The sequence below is a fragment of the Urocitellus parryii genome, chromosome 10 (genome assembly GCF_045843805.1).
Source record: "Urocitellus parryii isolate mUroPar1 chromosome 10, mUroPar1.hap1, whole genome shotgun sequence".
In the NCBI taxonomy this organism is placed as follows: Eukaryota; Metazoa; Chordata; class Mammalia; order Rodentia; family Sciuridae; genus Urocitellus; species Urocitellus parryii.
In genome coordinates this window covers 32,390,160-32,411,235 of record NC_135540.1, presented here as the reverse complement: position 1 = coordinate 32,411,235, position 21,076 = coordinate 32,390,160, and the positions used below count along the sequence as shown (strand labels likewise).

At 36.7% G+C, this 21,076-nt stretch overlaps 1 protein-coding gene across 2 annotated transcripts; it reads left to right on the top strand.

Annotated features, from left to right (window-relative positions):
• Window positions 1-6,015: 6,015 nt before the first annotated feature.
• Window positions 6,016-20,750, top strand: Ppid (peptidylprolyl isomerase D). 2 transcript variants are annotated; one of them, XM_077803575.1, is made up of 10 exons: window positions 6,016-6,201; window positions 8,418-8,558; window positions 10,571-10,677; window positions 13,240-13,428; window positions 14,395-14,517; window positions 15,217-15,323; window positions 17,063-17,204; window positions 19,510-19,596; window positions 19,691-19,733; window positions 20,484-20,750. In XM_077803575.1, exons 1-10 carry the CDS (start codon window positions 6,117-6,119, stop codon window positions 20,570-20,572), a joined length of 1,113 nt encoding a protein of 370 aa, XP_077659701.1. In that variant the 5' UTR covers window positions 6,016-6,116; the 3' UTR covers window positions 20,573-20,750. The 2 variants fall into 2 exon arrangements, with proteins under 2 accessions (XP_077659701.1, XP_077659702.1); XM_077803576.1 differs by lacking the exons at window positions 6,016-6,201; window positions 8,418-8,558 and adding an exon at window positions 11,184-11,349 and having other exon boundaries at window positions 10,596-10,677.
• The last annotated feature ends 326 nt before the right edge of the window (window positions 20,751-21,076 follow it).

Below are 21,076 nucleotides of genomic sequence, written 5' to 3'. Positions count from 1 at the left end.
TGTTCTTCCATTCTGATCTGTAAATTTTTTCTCTTTTGGAAGCAACACTCTGTATGGCTCAGAGCTGGGATCCATGGTAAGGAAGCTCTCCCACAAGTAATTACCTCAACACCAAGTATTCCTCTGGGAGCAGAATATTTTGTCTCTTTAAAGACTCACTTGTTAGCTAGGTGTAATGGCGCACATGTGTAATTGTAGTCACTTGGGAAGCTGAGGCAGGAGGATTGCAAGTTCAAGATAGCCTCAGCAATTTAGAGAGGTCCTCAGCAATTTAGTGAGATTGTCTCATTAAAAAAAAAAAAAAAAAAAAAACTGGGAATGTAACTCAGTGATAGTGGCCCTGGGTTCAACCCCCAGTATGGATTTAAAAAAAAAAAAAAAGAGTTACATATTAACCTCTTCTTGAATTTCTAATTTTGCAGCAGAGCTTGATGCTACAAATAGGATCCTGGAATTTTTTTTCCCCAACTATGGTGTCCTTCCTAACTTATTTCCCTTGACATATGACTTGGGCACCACTTTGTGTTTGTCTGGTGTCCTGATAAGGATTCAGTGGTCCACAACCTTTGCCCATGTAAAGGCATACAACTCAGATGTGTGTGAAATACAACTTTATCTGTAACTCACTTATATTCAATTTTGAATTGCTTGTTCTGAAGGATTGGTAATGTAATTGTTGTCAGTTTCTGTTATCCCTCCTTACCCTTACTGAGATTGGATCTTAATTTGAAAAGGTCTGACATGGTGGCAAGTTTTTAGGTTGGTATGCTCTGGTTCTCAATGTCATTTGTCTACACAGGCATCCAATGAGAAATCTGTTCTCTTACCTCAGTTCTCAGAGGCCTCTGCTGACTTCAGAGTTCCCTTCTGCAAGCTATCTTTAAATCTAGAGATTGTCTTTCCTTTTCCATGCCCACCTAGATGTGTAGGGATATTGGGAGCCTGTCTAGTTCCTTTCTACCTACTCCTACATGTTTTTTTTCTCTCAGGGCTGCCTTTATTCTGGAGGCTGTTTAGGTATCAGGGTACATGTTTCCTCTGCTCCTGGATCTTAAAAAACTCATCTATGGAGGTTTTCAGGGATGTGATCAGGGGACTAGGAAACATTCCCAACTCTGGGAAGAGGAAATCTGCTTTGTCCTTGCTTTCCCGCTTACTCTCCTCTCTCTGCCATTTATGACCCTCTCATTCTTCAGCACAGGAGATGGGGTTTGTTTCTGTGACTTAGTTTTATTTTCTTCTGAAAGTGGAAAGCCATGGTCTTATAAAAAATGTTTTGTCCAAATCTTTTTGTGTGTCAATAATTATTCTCTGTTTCTGTCAAGCCACGTCTTCTGCAAAACCAGAAAGAGATTCCTTCTTACCCCTCTTCTTTCTTTGCCATTACATCTTTCTCTTAAAACAATAATCATAGAATACTTAGCTGCTTGGAGTGAAGCGATGGTCAATAAGAACTGAGAGAATATTGGGCAAGCTAGGTCTGATGGCATGTTTCTATAATACCAGTTACTTGGGAGGTGGAGGCATGAAAATCTTTTTAGCAATTCTGGAGTTCAAGGCCAGTCTGGGCAACATACTGAGACCCAAGTCTCAAAAACAAAATGAAACATAATATAGGGGTTATGTCTTAATATTATCTATACTTATGAGAAAGAGACTAATAACAATAATTATTATAAGGCTCTCAGCATCCCTGTTCCATCCAAGTGAAACCAGGTCCTTAACCCTAAGAAATAGTGCATGTTCTTGGCTCTTTTGCTGTTCCTTGTGAAGGTAAAATGTCAGAACTTACAATCCCCCATCAAAATAAGCAATCTATCAGTAGAGAACGTTGTCTACTAAAAGGTTTTTCTTTTCACCAGAAGTTCAGTTTGTTCATTTGGTTTTTACTGTACTAGGGATTGATCTCAGGGATACTTAACCAGTGAGCTATATCCCCAGCCCTTTTTAGTTTTCATTTTGAGACAAGGTCTCAATAAGGTGCTCAGGCTGGCTTGGAACTCGTAATCCTCTTGTTTCAACCTCCAGAGTTGCTGGGATTACAGGTGTGTGCCACTGAGTCTGGCAAAATCCAGTTTTGAGTGGTTTGGGGAGGTATGATTTTTTTCATTTGATTTGGTTCTAGGAATATGACAGTTTATATAAAGCTGTTACTTGACTGTGAAAAATCTAGGCACAATGAGAGTAACATTCAAATTAGTCTTTTTGCAAGCAGAAACCTATGTAACAGAAAGAATCACATTATTTTTTTCTTCGAAGAGTGTGGCAGCATCTTCAAAGCACCTTGACAGTGTTAACTTCCATCTTGAAATATGTTGAAATTAGTAATAATTACAATATATACAACCAGAGATATGAAAAATTGTGCTCTATATGTATAATAAGAATTGTAATGCATTCTGCTTTCATATATAAATAAAAATAATTACAATAAAGTATTAACTATTCAAGTTTAACAATAGTTATTTACACTTATTGAGTCTTACTATGTATCAGGCACTAAAATGCCTCAATTTAATCATCATAGCAATCTTAAAAGAGGTATATATTTTTTATCCTAAGTTTTAGATGACACAAGTGAGACATAGTTTAAGTAATTTGTACTTATCAAAACTCACATGCTAATATCTATTAGAATTTTATTTGAACTCCAGAACTCTGATGGCAGAGTAAAAGTGCTTAATTAATAAGAGTACACATCATATAATGATTAGGAGGACAATGGCATAAAAATGACTATTTTAGCAATGATAATCTAAAAGCTGATTGTTAAGCTAGTAGATCAGAATAATAATTATTATTTTTTTAGTACCGGGGATTGAACTTAGAGGTACTTGACCACTAAGCCACATCCCCAGCCCTATTTTGTATTTTATTTAAGAGACAAGGTCTCACTGAGTTGCTTAGCAATTCACAGTTGCTAAGCCTGCTTTGAACTCCCTGTCTCAGTCTCCCAAGCTGCTAGGATTACAGGTGTGTGCCACCACGCCCAGCAGGATAAAAATTTTAATGTGAGTTTATTATTATGTAATTCACTAGTTTGCAGGCCAGACATGAGACTAGGTTAGAGAAAGATTTGACTTTCCTGGTATCAAAGGACATTGAGCAGTCTGAAGTTCATGGTCTACTTTTCAGATAATATTTGTAAATAAACAAAATTCACAGGATTGCAAATAAATCAGTTATTTTGAAAGTTATCAAAATATTAAAAAGCAAATTTGTGATATAATATGCTTTTTACAATGTACTACATTGTAAATGTACCTAGCAGCAAGTATAATTATTACTGTATTATGAAAATGCTGAATGATGTGTACAGTATCTTCAGAACCTCAGCAACTGATGTGAAATGAAAATAAATGTGATTACTGTTGGTTAAAAAAAAAGAATAAGAAATACAAATGGAAAACAATTACATGAAAAAATGAAAAATGTTCAGCATCCTTAACAACGAAGAAAATGCAAATCAAAACTGCACTGATATTTCACCCCCTCCAGTTAAAATGGCAATCATCAAGAATACAAACAAAAAAGGAACATTGTTCCTGGGATGGCAAATTGGTACAACCACTTTGGAAAACAGCATGGAGATTCTTCAAAGACTAGCAACAGAACCACCACATGACTCAGCTGTCCTGTTCCTTGGTATCTATCCAAAATAACATAAATCAGCTTTTATGTGATAAATTCATACCAATGTTTATAGAAGCACAATTCACAGTATCAAGATATGGAACCAAGCTAGGTGCCTGTCAACAGATGAATGGTATACAAAATATGGCATTTATATACAATTTTTTTTTTTTGTACTGGGGATTGAATTTAGGGGCACTCGACCACCGAGCCCCAGCCCCAGCCCTGTTTTTATTTTATTTAGAGACAGGGTCTCACTGAGTTGCTTAGTGCCAGGTTTCATTCTCGACTAAAACACTCAGGGGTCACTCCAGATAAACTGGGATAACTGGGCTTCGCAAAATAACCACACAAGAGGTTGCTGTGATGGCTCCTCTGACCTTAAGGGTCCACAGGAAGAGAGAGAGCAAGAGACCACATACTGACCCCTTTTATTGAGGAGAAGCTATTCAAATGTGGCAAGGAGTCAGGTTTCAGGGGGCTGAGTCTAGCTTCATGATGTCTGCTGTCATCAGTTGATTGACATCTAGGTAGGCCACACTGTAAGATAAGGGTACACACCAAAGGTGTTTCCATGGAACATTCTATCCCAAACAGAGCAAAGGGTTATATTACAAAGGAACAGGTGAGCATAGCTCCACCCATGGGGCTGTAGCAAGACACACCCATGCAGGAGACACCATCCCTGGAACCCAAGAAGGGTGGGGAAAGCTCTGCCACATTTCTGTGAATGAGCGCCTCAGCACCCAGCCAGGGAGTGTGACTCAGTCACATGCAAGGTTGGTCTCCCATAGCTTAGCACTTTGCTTTTTGCTGAGGCTGGCTTTGAACTTGCAATTCTCCTGCCTCAGCCTTGGGAGCTGCTGGGATAATGGGTATGCACCACTGAGCCTGGCCACAATTGAGTTTTATTCATCCATAAAAAAGAAATTATGTCATTTGTTGGTAAATGAATAGTGAACACCATGGTAAGTGAAATACACCAGAGCCAGGAAGCCATAAGTTGCAGGTTTTCTCTCATAATATGGAGGCTAAAGAGAAATAAAGAAAAGGAATAAAAAAAGGGATTCTGAGACCACACTTTCATATATATATATATATATATATATATATATATATATATATATTCATAATGCACTAATTAAAAGATGATGATAACAGAAGGGAGATCAGTAAGTAGAGCAATCAGGTCAGGGGAAGAAGGAAGGGGAGGGAAAGTGAATGTTCTGGGCAATGAGATTGATCAAATTATCTTATGTATGTTTGAATGACATAATTAACCGCACTATTATGTATAATTATAATGCACCAATTACAAAAAACCCTCAAACTAAAATTTCACCCTGGCCCCTTGGTCTAAGGTGTGGCTCAGTGATAGGGTGCTTGATTAAAAAGTCATTTTTTGTCCCCCTCCTTTTAAAACATCAATTTTAGTGCTTATATTCAGGGTATATTACATGCCACTTCAAGGTGAGAGTAGAAATCTGTTGCTTTTTTATAATTCTCATTTTTACATATCCTAAGATCAGGCAACAAACAGGGCAGGAACCTTCATTTCACTGGATGGGAAGGGGGTAGTTCTGAGAGGTGAAAATGAGCTCTGATCGTTCCTTCCAAAAATCCACCCTAGCTGCTGCTATTCAAAGCTTGTGGCTTTTAAGACATTCTAAATGCTGCATTCAAATATCAACGGTTTTGTTTTCTCAGAAGAAAAAAAAGGGTAAACATCTAAGGATAACTTATGCCTAAGCACACTGAATCCAAATTGCTTAGCTCTAACAGAACTAGAGGTCAAAGCATTTACACAGGTTTTCTTCGTGGATGATCAAATAATAAAATTACAATAATACAGTTATTACAGGTTGGGTACCAGCCCGGCAGTCTGTTGGTCATTATGTTAAGTGATTTATGTCTTTAATTCTCCAAATGACCTTAGGAAGTCAGCTTTTTTTTAATATTTATTTATTTTAGTTGTAGTTGGACACAATACCTTTATTTTACTTATTTACTTTTATGTGGTGCTGAGGATGGAACCCAGGGCCTCACACGTGCTAGGGGAGCGCTGTACCGCAGAGCCACAACCCCAACCCCTGAGATCAGCTTTTTTATTCCCATTTTCCAGACGAGAGAATTGAAATCCAGTTAGTAGCTGAGCTGAGGATGGAATGGGAACGACTCCAAAGCTCTCCACACCACGAAAGGCGAAGAAATTAGCGAAAGAATACACCAAAGTAGGAGAGCAGCAGGGAAGAGAGCACACGAAACAGACAGCCACACACGCGCTCGCCGGGGAGCGCACTAATGGGGGGGGGGGAGGGGGGAAGGCGGAGGCGGAGGTGGGATCGTGGATTTCCGGTCTGGCGCCGGAAGTGGCTCCTCAGCGCCGCCGCCAGCTTTCCGCGGAGAAAAGCGCACTGGAGTTTGTGCTGCTAGTGGTGCACGAGGTTCGTGGGTTCTGCTTTTAAACGCGTCTGTAAATCGAGATGTCGCACCCATCCCCAGAAGCTAAGCCTTCCAATCCCAGTAACCCCCGAGTCTTCTTTGACGTGGACATCGGAGAGGAGCGAGGTGAGCGAAGTTGTTGGCTGAAGGGCCCTGAGGAGGAGGGGCTGGGGGTGCTTGGGGGACTCGCAGGCTGCCTTTCGGGCCGGGGTCTGCTCGGTGGCACTGAGGCATGGCTGCCTGGGTCCCATCTGGAGCAAGATCGGCATGCGGCGTGAGGTGGAACCAGGGCTTTTGTGCTAATGCTGTGGGTCATGAGGAAGTTTCTGGAAATTTCTAGTTCAGGAATTGTGGCGGTCTTGATATTTCACTTGCCTTCTACCTGTGCACCACCAGCTTGTCACAAAATAAGCTTATTTTATATTTGCCATGGGGCTCTTCAGAAGCCTCGTGTGTCTGCGGGGCTCCAGTCACTCAACACGTCTTTTGGCGCACAAAATGTGTGTGTGTGTGTGTGTATGCACATATATGTGCACCTGCCATGTTAATTATAAATTAAAGCCACTTGTTTGCTTAGTGCTTTTTCTTTACTACTAATTTTAGAGGTCAGATAAGCAAACGTTTTTTCTATTTTGGCATTGGGGAATTGAACTCGGGAGTAGCTCTGTTGCCTAGGATACCTACCTGCTTAAAAGTTCCTAAGGCCTTGTGAAGTTACATTTATAACTGAATTGGTCTTCTATAACCTGTTACAATTTCTGACCAGGCAGTGTGTTTGAATGCATCTATGGGACACACACATTTTACATGTACCTTCAGCTTGTTTTGGAGCTAATTCCAAAACAGTTTTGGAATTTTCGCATTTTAAGGCGTTGTATAGAAGAGGAATTTTTTCAGCTTTTATTTCAAAGACTGAACTAGGCAGTTTGCACAAAGTACAGAGAAGGGCTACAGATACATATAAAACTGGACCAGCCTGACCACTGAAAGGGTATTTTATTTTATTTTCTGGTACTGGGGATTGAACTCGAGCACTGGATCATTGAGCCACATCTTCAGCCCTATTGTATTTATTTAGAGACAAGGCACCTTGCTTTTGCTGAGGCTGACTTTGAACTGAACTTGGGATCCTCCTGCCTCAGCCTCCTGAGATGCTGGGATTACAGGTGTGTGCCACTGTGCCCGGCTTCATTTTTCTCTTAGTGGTTGGTTGGTGATTGGAAATTCTGAATACAGTTTATTTGGGGGCTCATGGTTTCATAGCTCTTAGTGCATAGACATCTGGCTCTAGTCCTGGGGGCTTTGAAGTGAGGTTGAACATCATGGCAAAGAGTGTGGTGGAGGGAAGCAGCTCACATGATGATCAGAAGCAAAGAGAGACTCCATTCACCAGATATATTATGTACCCTAAAGGGATGCCCCCAGTGACCCACCTCTTCCAGCCACACCCTACCTGCTTTGGGTTAACTGAGTGATAACTTAAACCCTATCAGGGGATTAATTCAGTGATTGGGTTAAGGCTTTTATAACCTCTTTCATTTTACCTCTAAGCCTTCTTGAATCGTCTCACACATGAACTTCTGTGGAACACCTCACATTCCAAACCATAACACCAAGGGAAATTAAATTTGTATATTGAGATTTCTGCATTCCCGTGTACTGCAGCATTATTTGCAATAGCAGAAATAATAGCATCAACTCTGTAATGTCAGTGGATGATTAGATAAAATATGTACACACACACACACACCAAGGAGTATACTATTCAACCCTAAAAAAAGAAGGAAATAGTGTCATTTGCGATATGGAAGAACCGTGAGGACATTATGTTTAAGGGAAATAAGCCAAATACAGGAAGACAAATACCAAATGATCTCACCTGAATGTGTCATCTAAAAAAGTTGAACTCATAGAAGTAGAGAGTAGAATGGTAGCTACCAGGGGCTAGGGAGAGGTTGCTCAAATGATATTCAGTTGATGGAGCTATATGTTCATGATATATATTTTTTAATATTTTTGTTTTAATTGTACATGGACACAGTGCCTTTACTTTATTTATTCTTTTGTGGTGCTGAGGATTGAACCCAGTGCCTCACTTGTGCTAGGCAAGTATTCTACCACTGAGCTACAACTCCAGCCTCTAAGTTCATGATCTTTTGTACAACATTGTGATTATAGTTAATAACAATTATTGTGTTCTTGAAATTACCAAAAAAAAAAAAAAGACCAAGAGAATTTAGTAATTCATGAGTGATTTGTTACCATAGTTGTACCAATTATCCTTTTGTCATTTGGTGGTTTGTTTTTGCATACTGACACAATTTCATTTTCTTTTCTTTTAGTTGGTCGAATAGTCTTAGAATTGTTTGCAGATATTGTACCCAAAACTGCAGAAAATTTTCGTGCATTGTGCACAGGAGAAAAAGGCATTGGACCCACGACTGGGAAACCTCTCTATTTCAAAGGATGTCCTTTTCATCGAAGTATGTATACATTTTCTGAATCTACTTTCAAACAGACAAATTCTGTTCTTCAGGAGATAGGGAAGAAAACATTGAGATGGGAAGAAAGGTTAAAAAGTACTGATGTAGTTAGTTCCTAAGAGGATGCTTTGACATGAGAAGTAATAGCTCAATTTCATAAAGACTGGACTGTGAAGTGGAATTAATTATGGGCGAGTACTAGGGTTTATCTATAGGGAAATGGACTACACCTGTCTTCACAAGTTTTTCTTCACTCCCAAACCATTTGATTGAGAAAGAAAGAGCATAGCCATGATAAAGTGAGCTGGCCTTAGGTGACAGAAAAGTTATTTTTACTTCTTGGGCAGGATTGCTTGAGAAGGCTGCAGATTGTAGATTCAGTGTCTTGGACACACTGGTGATTAAAGTATATCATTTTGCACTTTGTAATCATTCTTTTATTTAGTGTTTACTTAACAGTTTCCTCAATAGACTGAAGGTTCTATAAGTTTAACTATATGTTCTTATCACTTTGTCTTTAGCACCTTGTATAATTATTGAGTAATCACTCAGTAAATGTTTATTTATGAATAACATGAATACATTTTTTTTGTTTTTGCAGTGCCTCACTGCAAGCACTCTATCACTGAGCTATACCCTCAGTCCTGTGGTTATGTTTTTTTAAAAATAATTTATTAAGAAAAATTAGGATCAATTATTAAATGTTTTAAGCATTTATTTGCTTATGTGTTTCATAAGACATCAATGTGCTAACAGAATATATGTAGAAAATAGTTAACATAGCAGGCCCAAGGCTGCTATCCTTATAAAGGTCTGCTTCCAAGAGTAGCACTTAGCTGGAGTTTGGGAGCTTGGCACTTAAATCATAAGGGTGATTTACTGTCTCTAGACCGTTTGTACAAATGTATAACTTATGTTGAATATCTGCTTTCTTTTTCTTTTTGGGAGTCTGGAATTTTGGAATATGCTAGGCAGAGTATCTATGTGATAAGGCCTCCATAAATACCTGGGATGCTCAGTCTCTAATTGGCTTTCTTGGGTACAACTGTTGTACATGTTTCTACATCTTCATTGCTGGGAGAAATGTGTTCCATGATACTTCATGGGAGGGAGGCAGCATGATGAAGCCTGCACATGGATTTCTTCAGATCCTGCCTATGTCTTTTTCCAGCTGTGTATCCTTATGATTATAATACAATCAAATGTTGAGACCATGAGTCCTAGGGATCTCTGAACATGGGAGTGATTTTGGTTGCTCTTGATATAAAGGGATAATTTTACTGAAGTATTTTTATTAGGGTGTAAAAAATACTAGGACTAATTGGTCTTCATTCAGCAAACATTATTGAATAGCTACATACATAGTTACAAGGAAGAAAAAGAGTTGCTGTACTTAAAGAACTCATTGGTGGAAGAAATAGATCATTATGTAAGATGAAGTTAGAGTCAAGATATGTTGGAGAAAACTTAAGATATCCAGATTTTGGGTTTCATTGACAGTTTTACTTGTAGGTGATCAGGTGGTAAAATGTAGATTGGACTCAGATTGCAAAAAGTATAGAGTTGTTAAGATAGGTGAAAAGAAAACCAAAGATTAAATGTTCTCTCTGATATGTGGATGCTGATTCACAAAAGGAAGTGGAAAGGAGTGGAGGGGATTGGAATGGGGGGAAGGAGGAGAAGGGAGTGGGAATGGGAATGGGCAAGACAGTAGAATGATTTGGACATAACTTTCCTATGTTCATGTATAGATACATGACCAGTATAACTCCACATGTACAACCACAAGAATGGGAAGTTGTACTCCATGTATGTATGATATGTAAAGTACATTCTACTGTCATGTGTAACTAAAAAGAATAAATAAAAAAGATAGGTGGAGAAAGACAAATGGGAGGATGTTGTGACTAAAATGCTTTAGGAAGTTGTCTTTATTATTACCTATTCATTAGTTAATATGGCTGAAGCTTTCCACGTGTCAGTCACTAATAGCCATTCTCCTTTTTTTGTAGTTATTAAGAAATTTATGATTCAGGGTGGAGACTTCTCAAATCAGAATGGGACAGGTGGAGAAAGTATTTATGGTGAAAAATTTGAAGATGAAAATTTCTACTATAAGGTAAAGTAGAGGAGAAAGTGTATATTTTTGCTAACATAAAGGTTATAACACATGTGAAATATATTTGTTGGATATTTTTAAAATACCAAAAAAAGACCTTAAGTGTGCCTAGATTATGCTTTACTTATAAAAGGAATCATATTTGTAAATGTGCTTTTTTTTTGTGGTGCTTGGACTTTTAAATCTAGGGTCTTACACATACTAGGCAAGCCCTTACCACTGAGTTACATCACCAGCCCAGCATCCATCTTAATATAGAAGGTCTTCATCCAGTTATAATTTTTATTTGTCAAAAATACTCTATTATTTCTTTGTGGTAGAGTTTTTACATGCTTTGTTTAAGCCAATGAGTTCTCTTAAGATATGTGATAAGGCCCCAATAAATACCTGGGATGCTGAGTCTCTAATTGGCTTGATAAAATGAGCCCATATGGCAAATTGATTCCAGGAAAAATGTTTTTGTTGTAAAGATGATAATTTGTGCATCTTTATTCTTGAATTTGAAGAGCAACAAAAATCATCGCTAATATCCATGATGTCAGGGGATTTGCAAACTAGTGGATGTGGTTAATGTCCAAGCTTCTAAAGGACATTAGTGGTACCTGTGCCTTCTCCATTGGCTCAAGATCTAATCGGGGTATATTGCATCATTCAAGTTTTAAGAATGGACATGTAAGTACAAAAGTAAAGTGATATCTTTGGAAATGAGGAATATGAGCAAGGTAATGAGGAAAGTTTGAAAAGCAAATGTCATCATTCTTTTAAATAGTACTTATTGATGTAGTTGTATGCTCAGTTCTATCACTGGAACCAGAAAGATTATAAAAATGAAATGACAAGGAATTTATAATTTTACCTTGGAGACAAGATTTAAAAATATGGGACAACTAGAGAATAATAAGATACAAATAAATTCTAAATTGAGTGAATATACTTAACTTGTATAAATTTGATCCAGGTTGAGGATCCCTTGTATGAAATGCTGAGAAACAGAAGTGTTTCAGGTTTTGGAGTTCCTTGGATTTTGGAATATTTGCATCTGCTTTCCCAGTTAAGCATCCCTAATCCCCAAGTCTGAAATCTGAATTTGTGAATGCTACTGCACAAAAATTCAGATTTTGGAGTCTTAGATTTTGGATTTTCACATTAGGGATTCACAACTCAGTAATATAAACTTTATGTGTGCTCTGGGGCAAGGATGTGATTTATATGGCCCAAGTTATTAAAGGAGACATTGAGGAGGAATGGGTAAGCCTGGCCTTGCAAGGTGACTGAAATTTTTTTAGGCAAGAAATAAAATAAGGGGCTGGGGATGTGGCTGAAGCAGTGGCGCGCTCGCCTGGCGGCATGCGTGTGGCCAGAGTTCGATCCTCAGCACCACATACAAAAACAAAGATGTGTCCGCCGAAAACTAAAAAAAAAATATTAAAAAATTCTCTCTCTCTCTCTCTCTCTCTCTCTAAAAAAAAAAAAAAAAAGAAAGAAAGAAAGAAAATAAGTAAAATTGAAGGATTATGGATGAGGACAAAGACAGTGGAAAACTGAGAAAAGTAGTTAAGATTATAGCTAATATTTTTGGGAAAGCACCAAAAGAAGCTAATGGAAGAATGTAAACCAAGATAATGTAATGATTTCATGCATACCAAAAAAAAAAAAAAAAAAAAAGGGAAGCTTCTGGAAAGGAGACCTGCTTCTTCTATAATTTTGGTAGCCTTGAAAGCTGAATTATTTACACTGGAGAGATAAAAGGCATTTTAGGTGGAAAAACTTAGAGAGTTAGAATTTATCACCAATGAGGAGGTATTTACAAAGCCGAAGAAATAAAATAGAAAAACGAAGTTTTCATGACAGAACTATTGAACAAGGTAGAATTTTGATTTCAAGATGTAGGTAGCAGTTTCCTTTGTACACTCCCTGAAGAGTTAATTTACCTGATATAAAAGCCACAAGGTTTAGATTCTTTTGTGATTAGGAAAGTACCTTAACTGAATGACTAGTCAAATTCAATATCCCATTACTGTTCCCAGTTGATGGATGTGTAAAGGAAGAATAATAATGTAGGCCTATTACTGAATGTGGGAAAACCCTTCAAGTCTTCAAGAGCATCCATCATAAAAGGGTAGAAATATATTATTAGATTATTTTAAAGATGAAGTATAAGCATCTTCTTAAAGTGACCAATTTAGAAATTAACCCCCATTTCAGTTATTTGATTTCATTAGCTTTTCCTAAAGTTTAAGAAGTTATCAAATACCCCCTATTTTGTTCATCGAAGGTTTCATTTTATACAAAGTAAAGGTAATAGAACATTTCTTAAATAAAAGTACAGTCTGGGTATGTAACTTAGTGTTAAAATACTTGCCTAGTATGCTAGAGGCCCTGGATTCAGTCCTAGTACCACAAAACAAAAACAAAGTAAAGAAAGAAAAATTAGTTTGATTTAATGGTAGAATGACTCATGTTACCAACTATCCTGACTTTATGTGAGTGGTCAGTAAAAGAACAGTTTAGATTAATACCCTAACTTTCATTTTCTTTGAATGATTTTTTTTTTTCCTACAGCATGATCGGGAGGGTTTATTGAGCATGGCAAACGCAGGCCGAAATACAAATGGTTCTCAGTTCTTTATCACGACAGTTCCGACTCCTCATTTGGATGGGAAGCATGTGGTGTTTGGCCAAGTAATTAAAGGCATAGGTGTGGCAAGGATGCTGGAAAATGTAGAAGTGAAAGGTGAAAAACCTGTCAAAGTAAGTAAAAAGTTATAGTGAAATATACATATTGTCATAGTTTCTATCTTAAAATGTTCTAGTGATTATTAGCTGGAAAAATTGGAAAATGTTAGGATGATTTTGATTTAGGAGCCTGCATCTATCACTTTATTTTTGTACCTATTGTCTAAAGGAAGCTTTTTAATTCTTATTTCAAATTTAATGTATTTTTGCTAGATTACTTAAAAGTCTCCCTATACCAGCAAAAGTTTTGATCCAGACTGTGTAATAATACACAGTAGAAAAAGGATAGCAAACCTAGATTCTTATTCTAGAGATTTGGCCTTGATCATTTTACTGAATTTTTTTGGCCTGTTTTCCTCATCCTTTGTTCCTAAAGTGTTTAGACTGTATGATTTCTGAAGATACTTGTGTTCTAGATGTCTGTGAATCAGAATGACCATAGTATTGTGCATCTTAAGTTGTAAGTGGGCATTGGAAACTTAGTTACTTGTAGGAGGCAAGCTTTGGAATTCAGAGTATGAAGGGAATTATAGTAAATTAAAAGTTCATACCTCACCAAAAGATAATTAACATGGAGAATGGTAAAATTAACAATTTACTATGTGTACACTGAGCTTCTGAATACTTAAGTAGATAGTGATATTGTTATTTTTTTTTTTTTTAAGATTTTATTTATTTATTTATTTAGTTCTCAGCAGACACAACATCTTTGTTTGTATGTGGTGCTGAGGATCGAACCCGGGCCGCACGCATGCAAGGCGAGCGCGCTACCGCTTGAGCCACATCCCCAGCCCGATATTGTTATATTAGTTGGAATAAATAAGTAAAAAGGGCATTATTGTAATAAAAGTTTTCTAACTGAAGTCTATGACTTCAGTAGTGTTGTTATTTACAACTATATAGCTTTTAAAGAAGACTTTTAAAAATAATATTTCATTAATATGGTAGTATATTTCTACAATTCCATTATTATTTTTACAGTTGTGCGTTATTGCAGAATGTGGAGAACTCAAAGAAGGGGATGATTGGGGAATATTACCAAAAGATGGCTCTGGCGATAGTCATCCAGATTTCCCAGAGGATGCAGATATAGACTTAAAAGATGTAAGTACTTTCAGATTAGTACTTTTTTTTTTTTCTTTTTTTTTTTGATTTTTAAATTTTTTTTTATTGGTTGTTCAAAAACATTACATAACTCATGACATATCATCTTTCATACATTTGATTCAAGTGGGTTATGAACTCCCATTTTTACCCCGTATACAGATTGCAGAATCACATCGGTTACACATCCACATTTTTCCATAATGCCATATTAGTGACTGTTGTATTCTGCTACCTTTCCTATCCCTACTATCCCCCCTCCCCTTCCCTCCCATCTTCCCTCTCTACCCCATCAGCTGTTGTTCAATTCTCTCCCTTGTTTTTTTTTTTTTCCCCTTTCCCCTCAACATCTCTTATATGTAATTATGTGTAACAATGAGGGTCTCCTTCCATTTCCATAGTTTCCCTTCTCTCTCCCTTTCCCTCCCACCACTCGTCTCTGTTTAATGTTAGTCTTTTCCTCATGCTCTTCCTCCCTGCTCTATTCTTAGTTGCTCTCCTTATATCAAAGAAGACATTTGGCATTTGTTTTTTAAGGATTGGCTAGCTTCACTTAGCATAATCTGCTCTATCAGATTAGTACTTTAACAAATAAAAATTTTTAGTGCAAAAAGTTTGGGATTTTGTATCACTCTGTATAATGATAAAACCTATCATATTACTTGTTAACTTCCAATGTGTTTGTATTCCTTTGTACAGGTAGATAAAATTTTACTAATAACAGAAGACTTAAAAAATATTGGAAATACTTTTTTCAAATCCCAGAACTGGGAGATGGCCATGAAAAAATATGCAAAGGTTTTAAGGTAATTAAACATTTTAAATAAATTACTGTTAAGATCTTGTAAATTGAATTATAAATTGAAATTCCAAATTCCTCATTGTATTTTGGCAAATTCCCTGTGGAATAAACAGCTGTGTTTGAAATAGTTGCATTTCTTTTGTTGCTGCAGCTTATTTTGAAAAATTTCAAAATACAGAAGAGTTGAGGTGTAGATAATATTGTATTTTTGCTATTATATAACATCGTGAAGGTGTAAATCAGTTTGACCAGAGTTTGTTCACTTTGTACCAGTGGAATGGATGTGTCTGTTCTAGGAGACCCTTTTCCCCATGAGGTGATACTGAGATTATATGGAAACCCAGAACCCAACAACCTTTCACACAGTAGTTTTAGTGTCATTAAAGATCCTTACCCTTACTTATTACACTAATTGTTGGAGAACTGTGATATTCTACAGTTGTTAGCTGGCATTCTGTGTAAGAAACCCCTGCCCTTCATTTGGTAATGTTGTAGACCTGTGGTTTTTTCATTTTGGTGTATTAATGTAGCAATACTGTGATTCTTTTTGGTACTCAAAGAGTTTTAATATTGTTTAGTGGAAGCCCATTTCATTTTGACTTGCTGTTTTTTTTTTCAGTGATGGAGATTAAAGTCAGAGCCTCACAAATGCTAGGCAAGAGCTCTACCACTGAGTTATATCACCAGCCTCATTTTGACAATCTATGATCACTTGCTTGCTTTCTGACACAAGATTTGTTTCAGAGTCATCTTATAATCAATCACCTGGCTTTTGTATCTGGTATCAGCACTTTCTCTAAGGAGCTCTGATTAATTTCAAAGAAAGAAAAGTTTAGCAGCTCAATTCTAGGGGCTTGGTATGCTCAGTTTCTTGGTCTTTTTCAGTAAACAATTAAAAATGAACACTACATGGTTGTTCTTCACCTTTTGCCAGTCAGTACCCTTCTGGTACCTTCCTGGTTCCAAATACAATTACATTGGAAAGTACCTAATGGGACCTGATTTTAACTTAGAGGTGTGTTACTACTACTGCACAATTGATTTGGGAAATTTTTTTTTTTTTTTTAAACTGGGGGTTGAACACAAGGGTGCTATACCACTGAGCTACATCCCCAGCATTTTTATTTTTTATTTTCAAACAAGCATTGCTAAGTTGCTTAGGGCTTTGATAAGTTGCTGAGCTGTATCTTGAACTTGGTATCCTTCTGCCTCAGCCTCTTGAGTTGCTGGAATTAACAGGTGTGTGCCACCACACTTGGCTCCTGGGAATTGTTTGTTCTTTTTGAACACTTTGGGAAAAAATGTTTTAGGAAATAAAAATACTTCATAAAGAAAACGACCTTCAAAAGAAAAATAATGGGTATGAGAGTAGAGCTCAGTGGTAAACTGTGTGTTTATTAGGGTGCTCGAGGCCCTGGCTCTGGCCCGCAACAAAAATAAAAATAAAAAAATGTTTAATAAGAAGATTGTGAAGATTGGATATTAAATTAGTATCTGCTTTTTAAAATAATATTTACTTTTTAGTTTTAGATGGGCACAATATCTTTATTTTTATGTGGTGCTGAGGATCGAACCTGGTGCCTCACACATGGTAGGCGAGTGGTCTAACTCTGAGCCACAACCCCAGCCCTAGTATCTGCTTTTTATATCAGAAATGATGTAACATTTTTTAGTATTTTTGAAGTAGTAGAGTAAGTCTTGTTTGTGTGGAATTACATATTGCTTTTATTAATTTTTTTCCAGATATGTGGATAGTTCAAAGGCTGTTATTGAGAAAGCAGATGGATCTAGGCTGCAGTCTATAGCCTTAAGCTGTGTGCTGAATATTGGTGCTTGTAAACTGAAGATGTCAAATTGGCAGGGAGCAGTTGACAGTTGTTTAGAGGTAACTCTGTGTAATATTGAACTTTTTGAAGGAGAGGGATTTTGGCGTACCAACTTGAACAAAACCACTTTTTACATATCTGAATATGTCTTATTGCATATTGTCTCTAAATATTTTGGACCTTCAGAACTTCCTTTCAATCCATTCATTTTGCTTTTTTTAAATAAATTAAAACAATTGTTTTAGTTGTAGATGGACACAATACCTGTATTTTATTTATTTGTATGTGGTGCTGAGGATCGAACCCAGTGCTTCACGTGTGCTAGATAAGCACCCTACCACTGAGCCACAGGCCTAGCCTCTCATTTTGCTTTTTAACCCCGTGTACTTAATATCTTTGAAAGACTTTCCTATTTTTCTCTTAAAGCATTTGTCAGTTCATGTATTCATTTAAGAGCACCTATTATATGCTAAGCATTGGAACACAAAGTTAGGAATGACTAGGTATGTGGTTGTGGAGTTAGGCATGCCACACCCCCAGTGCCTTTACCATTGAACTCTACCCCCAGTCCCAGCATGGTTTTATTTATTTATTTATTTTAAAAAAATTTTTAGTTGTAGTTAGACACAGTGCCCCTATTTATTTATTTTTGTGGTGCTGAGGATCAAACCCAGCGCCTTGCACATGCTTGTCCAGCTCTGCACCGCTGAGCCACAACTCCAGCCCCACCCAGCATGGTTTTTCAAATTAGACCTCTGTCATTCAGCTAATTTTGTGATCTTGTATAGATTCCTAATTTTTATAGAATCTGAATTTTGTTTTCTTTTTTTTTTAATATTTATTTTTTTTTTTAGTTCTCGGCGGACACAACATCTTTGTTGGTATGTGGTGCTGAGGATCGAACCCGGGCCGCACGCATGCCAGGCGAGCGCGCTACCGCTTGAGCCACATCCCCAGCCCTGAATTTTGTTTTCTATAAATTGAAAATAATACCTACCTGATGGGATGGTTGTAAAAGATCATAAAGCAAGTTTTAAGTACTTAGCACTGTGCTTGGCACATTTTATGTACCCAGTGAATTTAGTTTGTTTTTAATTACAAGATTCATATTTCCAAGAAACTTAATAGATTTAGTTTAGGAGGGGGCCAGTTTCTATTTAGGGTCATCACACCTTGTATGGGAGAATGGATACTATTTGGAACACACAGAAATGTCATTTGTCTTTATGAGGGCTATCTAGTTACATTAACTGATAAAGCTAGAAAGCATTACCTTTCTCAAAATAGATCGATTATGACTCTCTTTCCTGTTATATAGTTGTTTGAAAGTATTTCCAAACTAAATGTTTTGATTTTTGCCCACTAAGCTATAGATTAGCTATAGAACTGAAATGAGATTCTGTACTAGGGGTGTAGTTAAGTTGTAGAACACTTGCGTAGCATTCATTCATGAGGTCCTGGATTGAATCCCAACACTGCTACATTAAAAAAAAAAAAAAATCTGCTTAGAATAGGTGAATAGAGGATAAGAAAAGATATTTGCAGTTTTGGGATCAAATCTAAGACTCTTACTCATGTAAGGCAAGTGTTCTAGCAGTGTATACCCCTAGTCCTAGAATATATTTAGAAGGGAACATACAACAGAGGAAAAATCTTCAAAAAGAAAAAATTGATCTTTACTCTGGGTCTCCATAACTTGTGAAGCAGATGTTTCCTTTTCAGTAAATCTGTGATTATTGGCTTTTAAAATATATAAATAGAATGTTAATTTAAAAATGCTTATTTTAGTGAAAAGATCTTTATAAAGTTACTCAGGTTCCCACGAAATTTAGATTTCAATTAAAAACATGTATAGTTGGCCCTCTGTATCCATGGATTCCATATTCTAAGATTCATCCAGCCTCAGATTGAAGATTTCTTTTGTACTAAACATGTGAAGACTTAAATATATGGGAGGAAAGGTATAGGTTATTATATGCAAATACTGAACCATTTATATTAAAAATTTAAATCTCCAGATTTAATTTGCAGGGGGTGAGTTGAGCTGTCCTGGAACTATTCCAGAGACACTAAGGGACAACTTGCAAACTTTCATTTACAGTGTTTTCTTTTATAAATACATTAGTTAGGACTGAGTCTGGAGAGAGAGAGAAACCACAGTGCCGAGGAGCATGTTAAAGATATGGACAAGAAACACCTTCCTCCTCCATATAGTGCCCTCTGCTGATAAATTGTCACACTATGCTAACTGGCAAAAGAGAGCTGTTCATAGTCTTGAGCTGAAGTGGATTTGAAGGTGTCAGGCAATAAATGAATCTGAAAAATGTATTTATTTAGATAGTTATAATTTTTTAATTTTTGTAGGCTCTTGAAATGGACCCATCAAATACTAAAGCACTGTATCGAAGAGCTCAAGGATGGCAAGGATTAAAAGAATACGATCAGGCACTGGTAAATTTTGTTTCAAATGTTTTACAATAAACAGTCACCTTTGTAAATTAGATCTTAATTTTTCACAACTTTTTTTTTTTTTTTCCAATTAAAGGCTGATCTTAAGAAAGCTCAGGAGATAGCACCAGAAGATAAAGGTAGGTTGGCTGTTTTTGTAGTCAAAGTTCATTTTGCACTTTAAAATTATGCTCATGAACTGTTGTACTCTTAACTTTGGCAGATATCAGGCATTTGTTCAGTGGGTCTTATAGAATGCCTGTTACTGGGCCATATGTATATCAGTGAATAAGACAAGGTCCTCCCCTGATAGAGCTTGTTTTCATTCCTCTCAAGAATGCACTAGTTTTTCACAGTACACTTAATATGGTTTATTCTGCCTTATCATTTGAGATCCTGTTTTTGTTACTATGACACTCTTTGAAAGGTCAATACTCAGGTATAGTATTCATTGTAAATCTAATTTTTGGGACCATTCCTTAAGTGGAACATCGTGGCCAGTAATCTAGTGTTCTAGATACTGGATATGTTTTGGAAAAGCTATGACAAATAAATTTATTTCTTTAAAATAAGCCAAAAGTGAATAGCAACACCAGATCTAAATATTTATCTCTTTGGTCCCTTGTTGCTAAAATAAAACAAGGTAGTGAGATGGAGAAACAAGTATTGATGTGATTGAGTTCTCTCAGTTGGCAGTCTTCTGAAATTATGCTTCAGGGTTGTTGTGAACTCTGCTTTCTTGGAGTAGAGTTTTCTGTTAATAGGGTTGTTATTTTATCCAGAAGAAAAGTTTTGTCAATGGGGAGGAGGAGTTGTGATATTATAATCGTTTGTTGGTCATTCCTAATCTTTTTGTTTTGAGAAATAACTCATTGCCTATTTTTTTGCAGCCATCCAGGCAGAATTGCTGAAAGTCAAACAGAAGATAAAGGCAGAGAAAGATAAAGAGAAGGCAGTATATGCAAAAATGTTTGCTTAGAAAGGATTCAATTTGCTTAAATATTATGCATTTATTGTATAAAGGCAATAAGACAATGTAAGAGTTATTGTGTCTATATGTGATTGCTAATGTGATTCCTTTGACATTTCAGTTCTTCATTGTTTACACTTTAAAATACTGATACAGGTTCCCTGTTAATAAAAAGTGGCAAAAAATACAGTGACGTTGATTTAAAAATTCTATCTGTACTTTCATAAAGAATGGTGTGCAGTTTGCTTTTTTTTTTAGTATTTATATTTTAGTTATAGGTGGATACAATCTTTATTTTACTTTTATGTTGTATTGAGGATCGAATCCAGTGCCTCACACATGGTAGACAAGCATTGTACCTCTAAGCCACAACTCCAGACCTCCAGTTTGCTTTCAGACTCCTTAAGTTATATCTTGTTGAATGAACTGATGAACACTTATTTGTATATTGTATCCCTCAGTCCTTATACATTATGTGGTAAGTTTGTGCTGGTGTTTTATGCTTAAAGATGA

What these genes read in the sequence shown, in the direction of transcription:
- Ppid (XM_077803575.1), top strand. Translation starts at nt 6,117, where the DNA reads ATGTCGCACCCATCCCCAGAAGCTAAGCCTTCCAATCCCAGTAACCCC. An exon ending in AGGATGTCCTTTTCATCGAA is followed by an intron (nt 8,559 to 10,570) that starts GTATGTATACAT and finishes CTTTTTTTGTAG; the next exon opens with TTATTAAGAAATTTATGATT. An exon ending in AAGGTGAAAAACCTGTCAAA is followed by an intron (nt 13,429 to 14,394) that starts GTAAGTAAAAAG and finishes TTATTTTTACAG; the next exon opens with TTGTGCGTTATTGCAGAATG.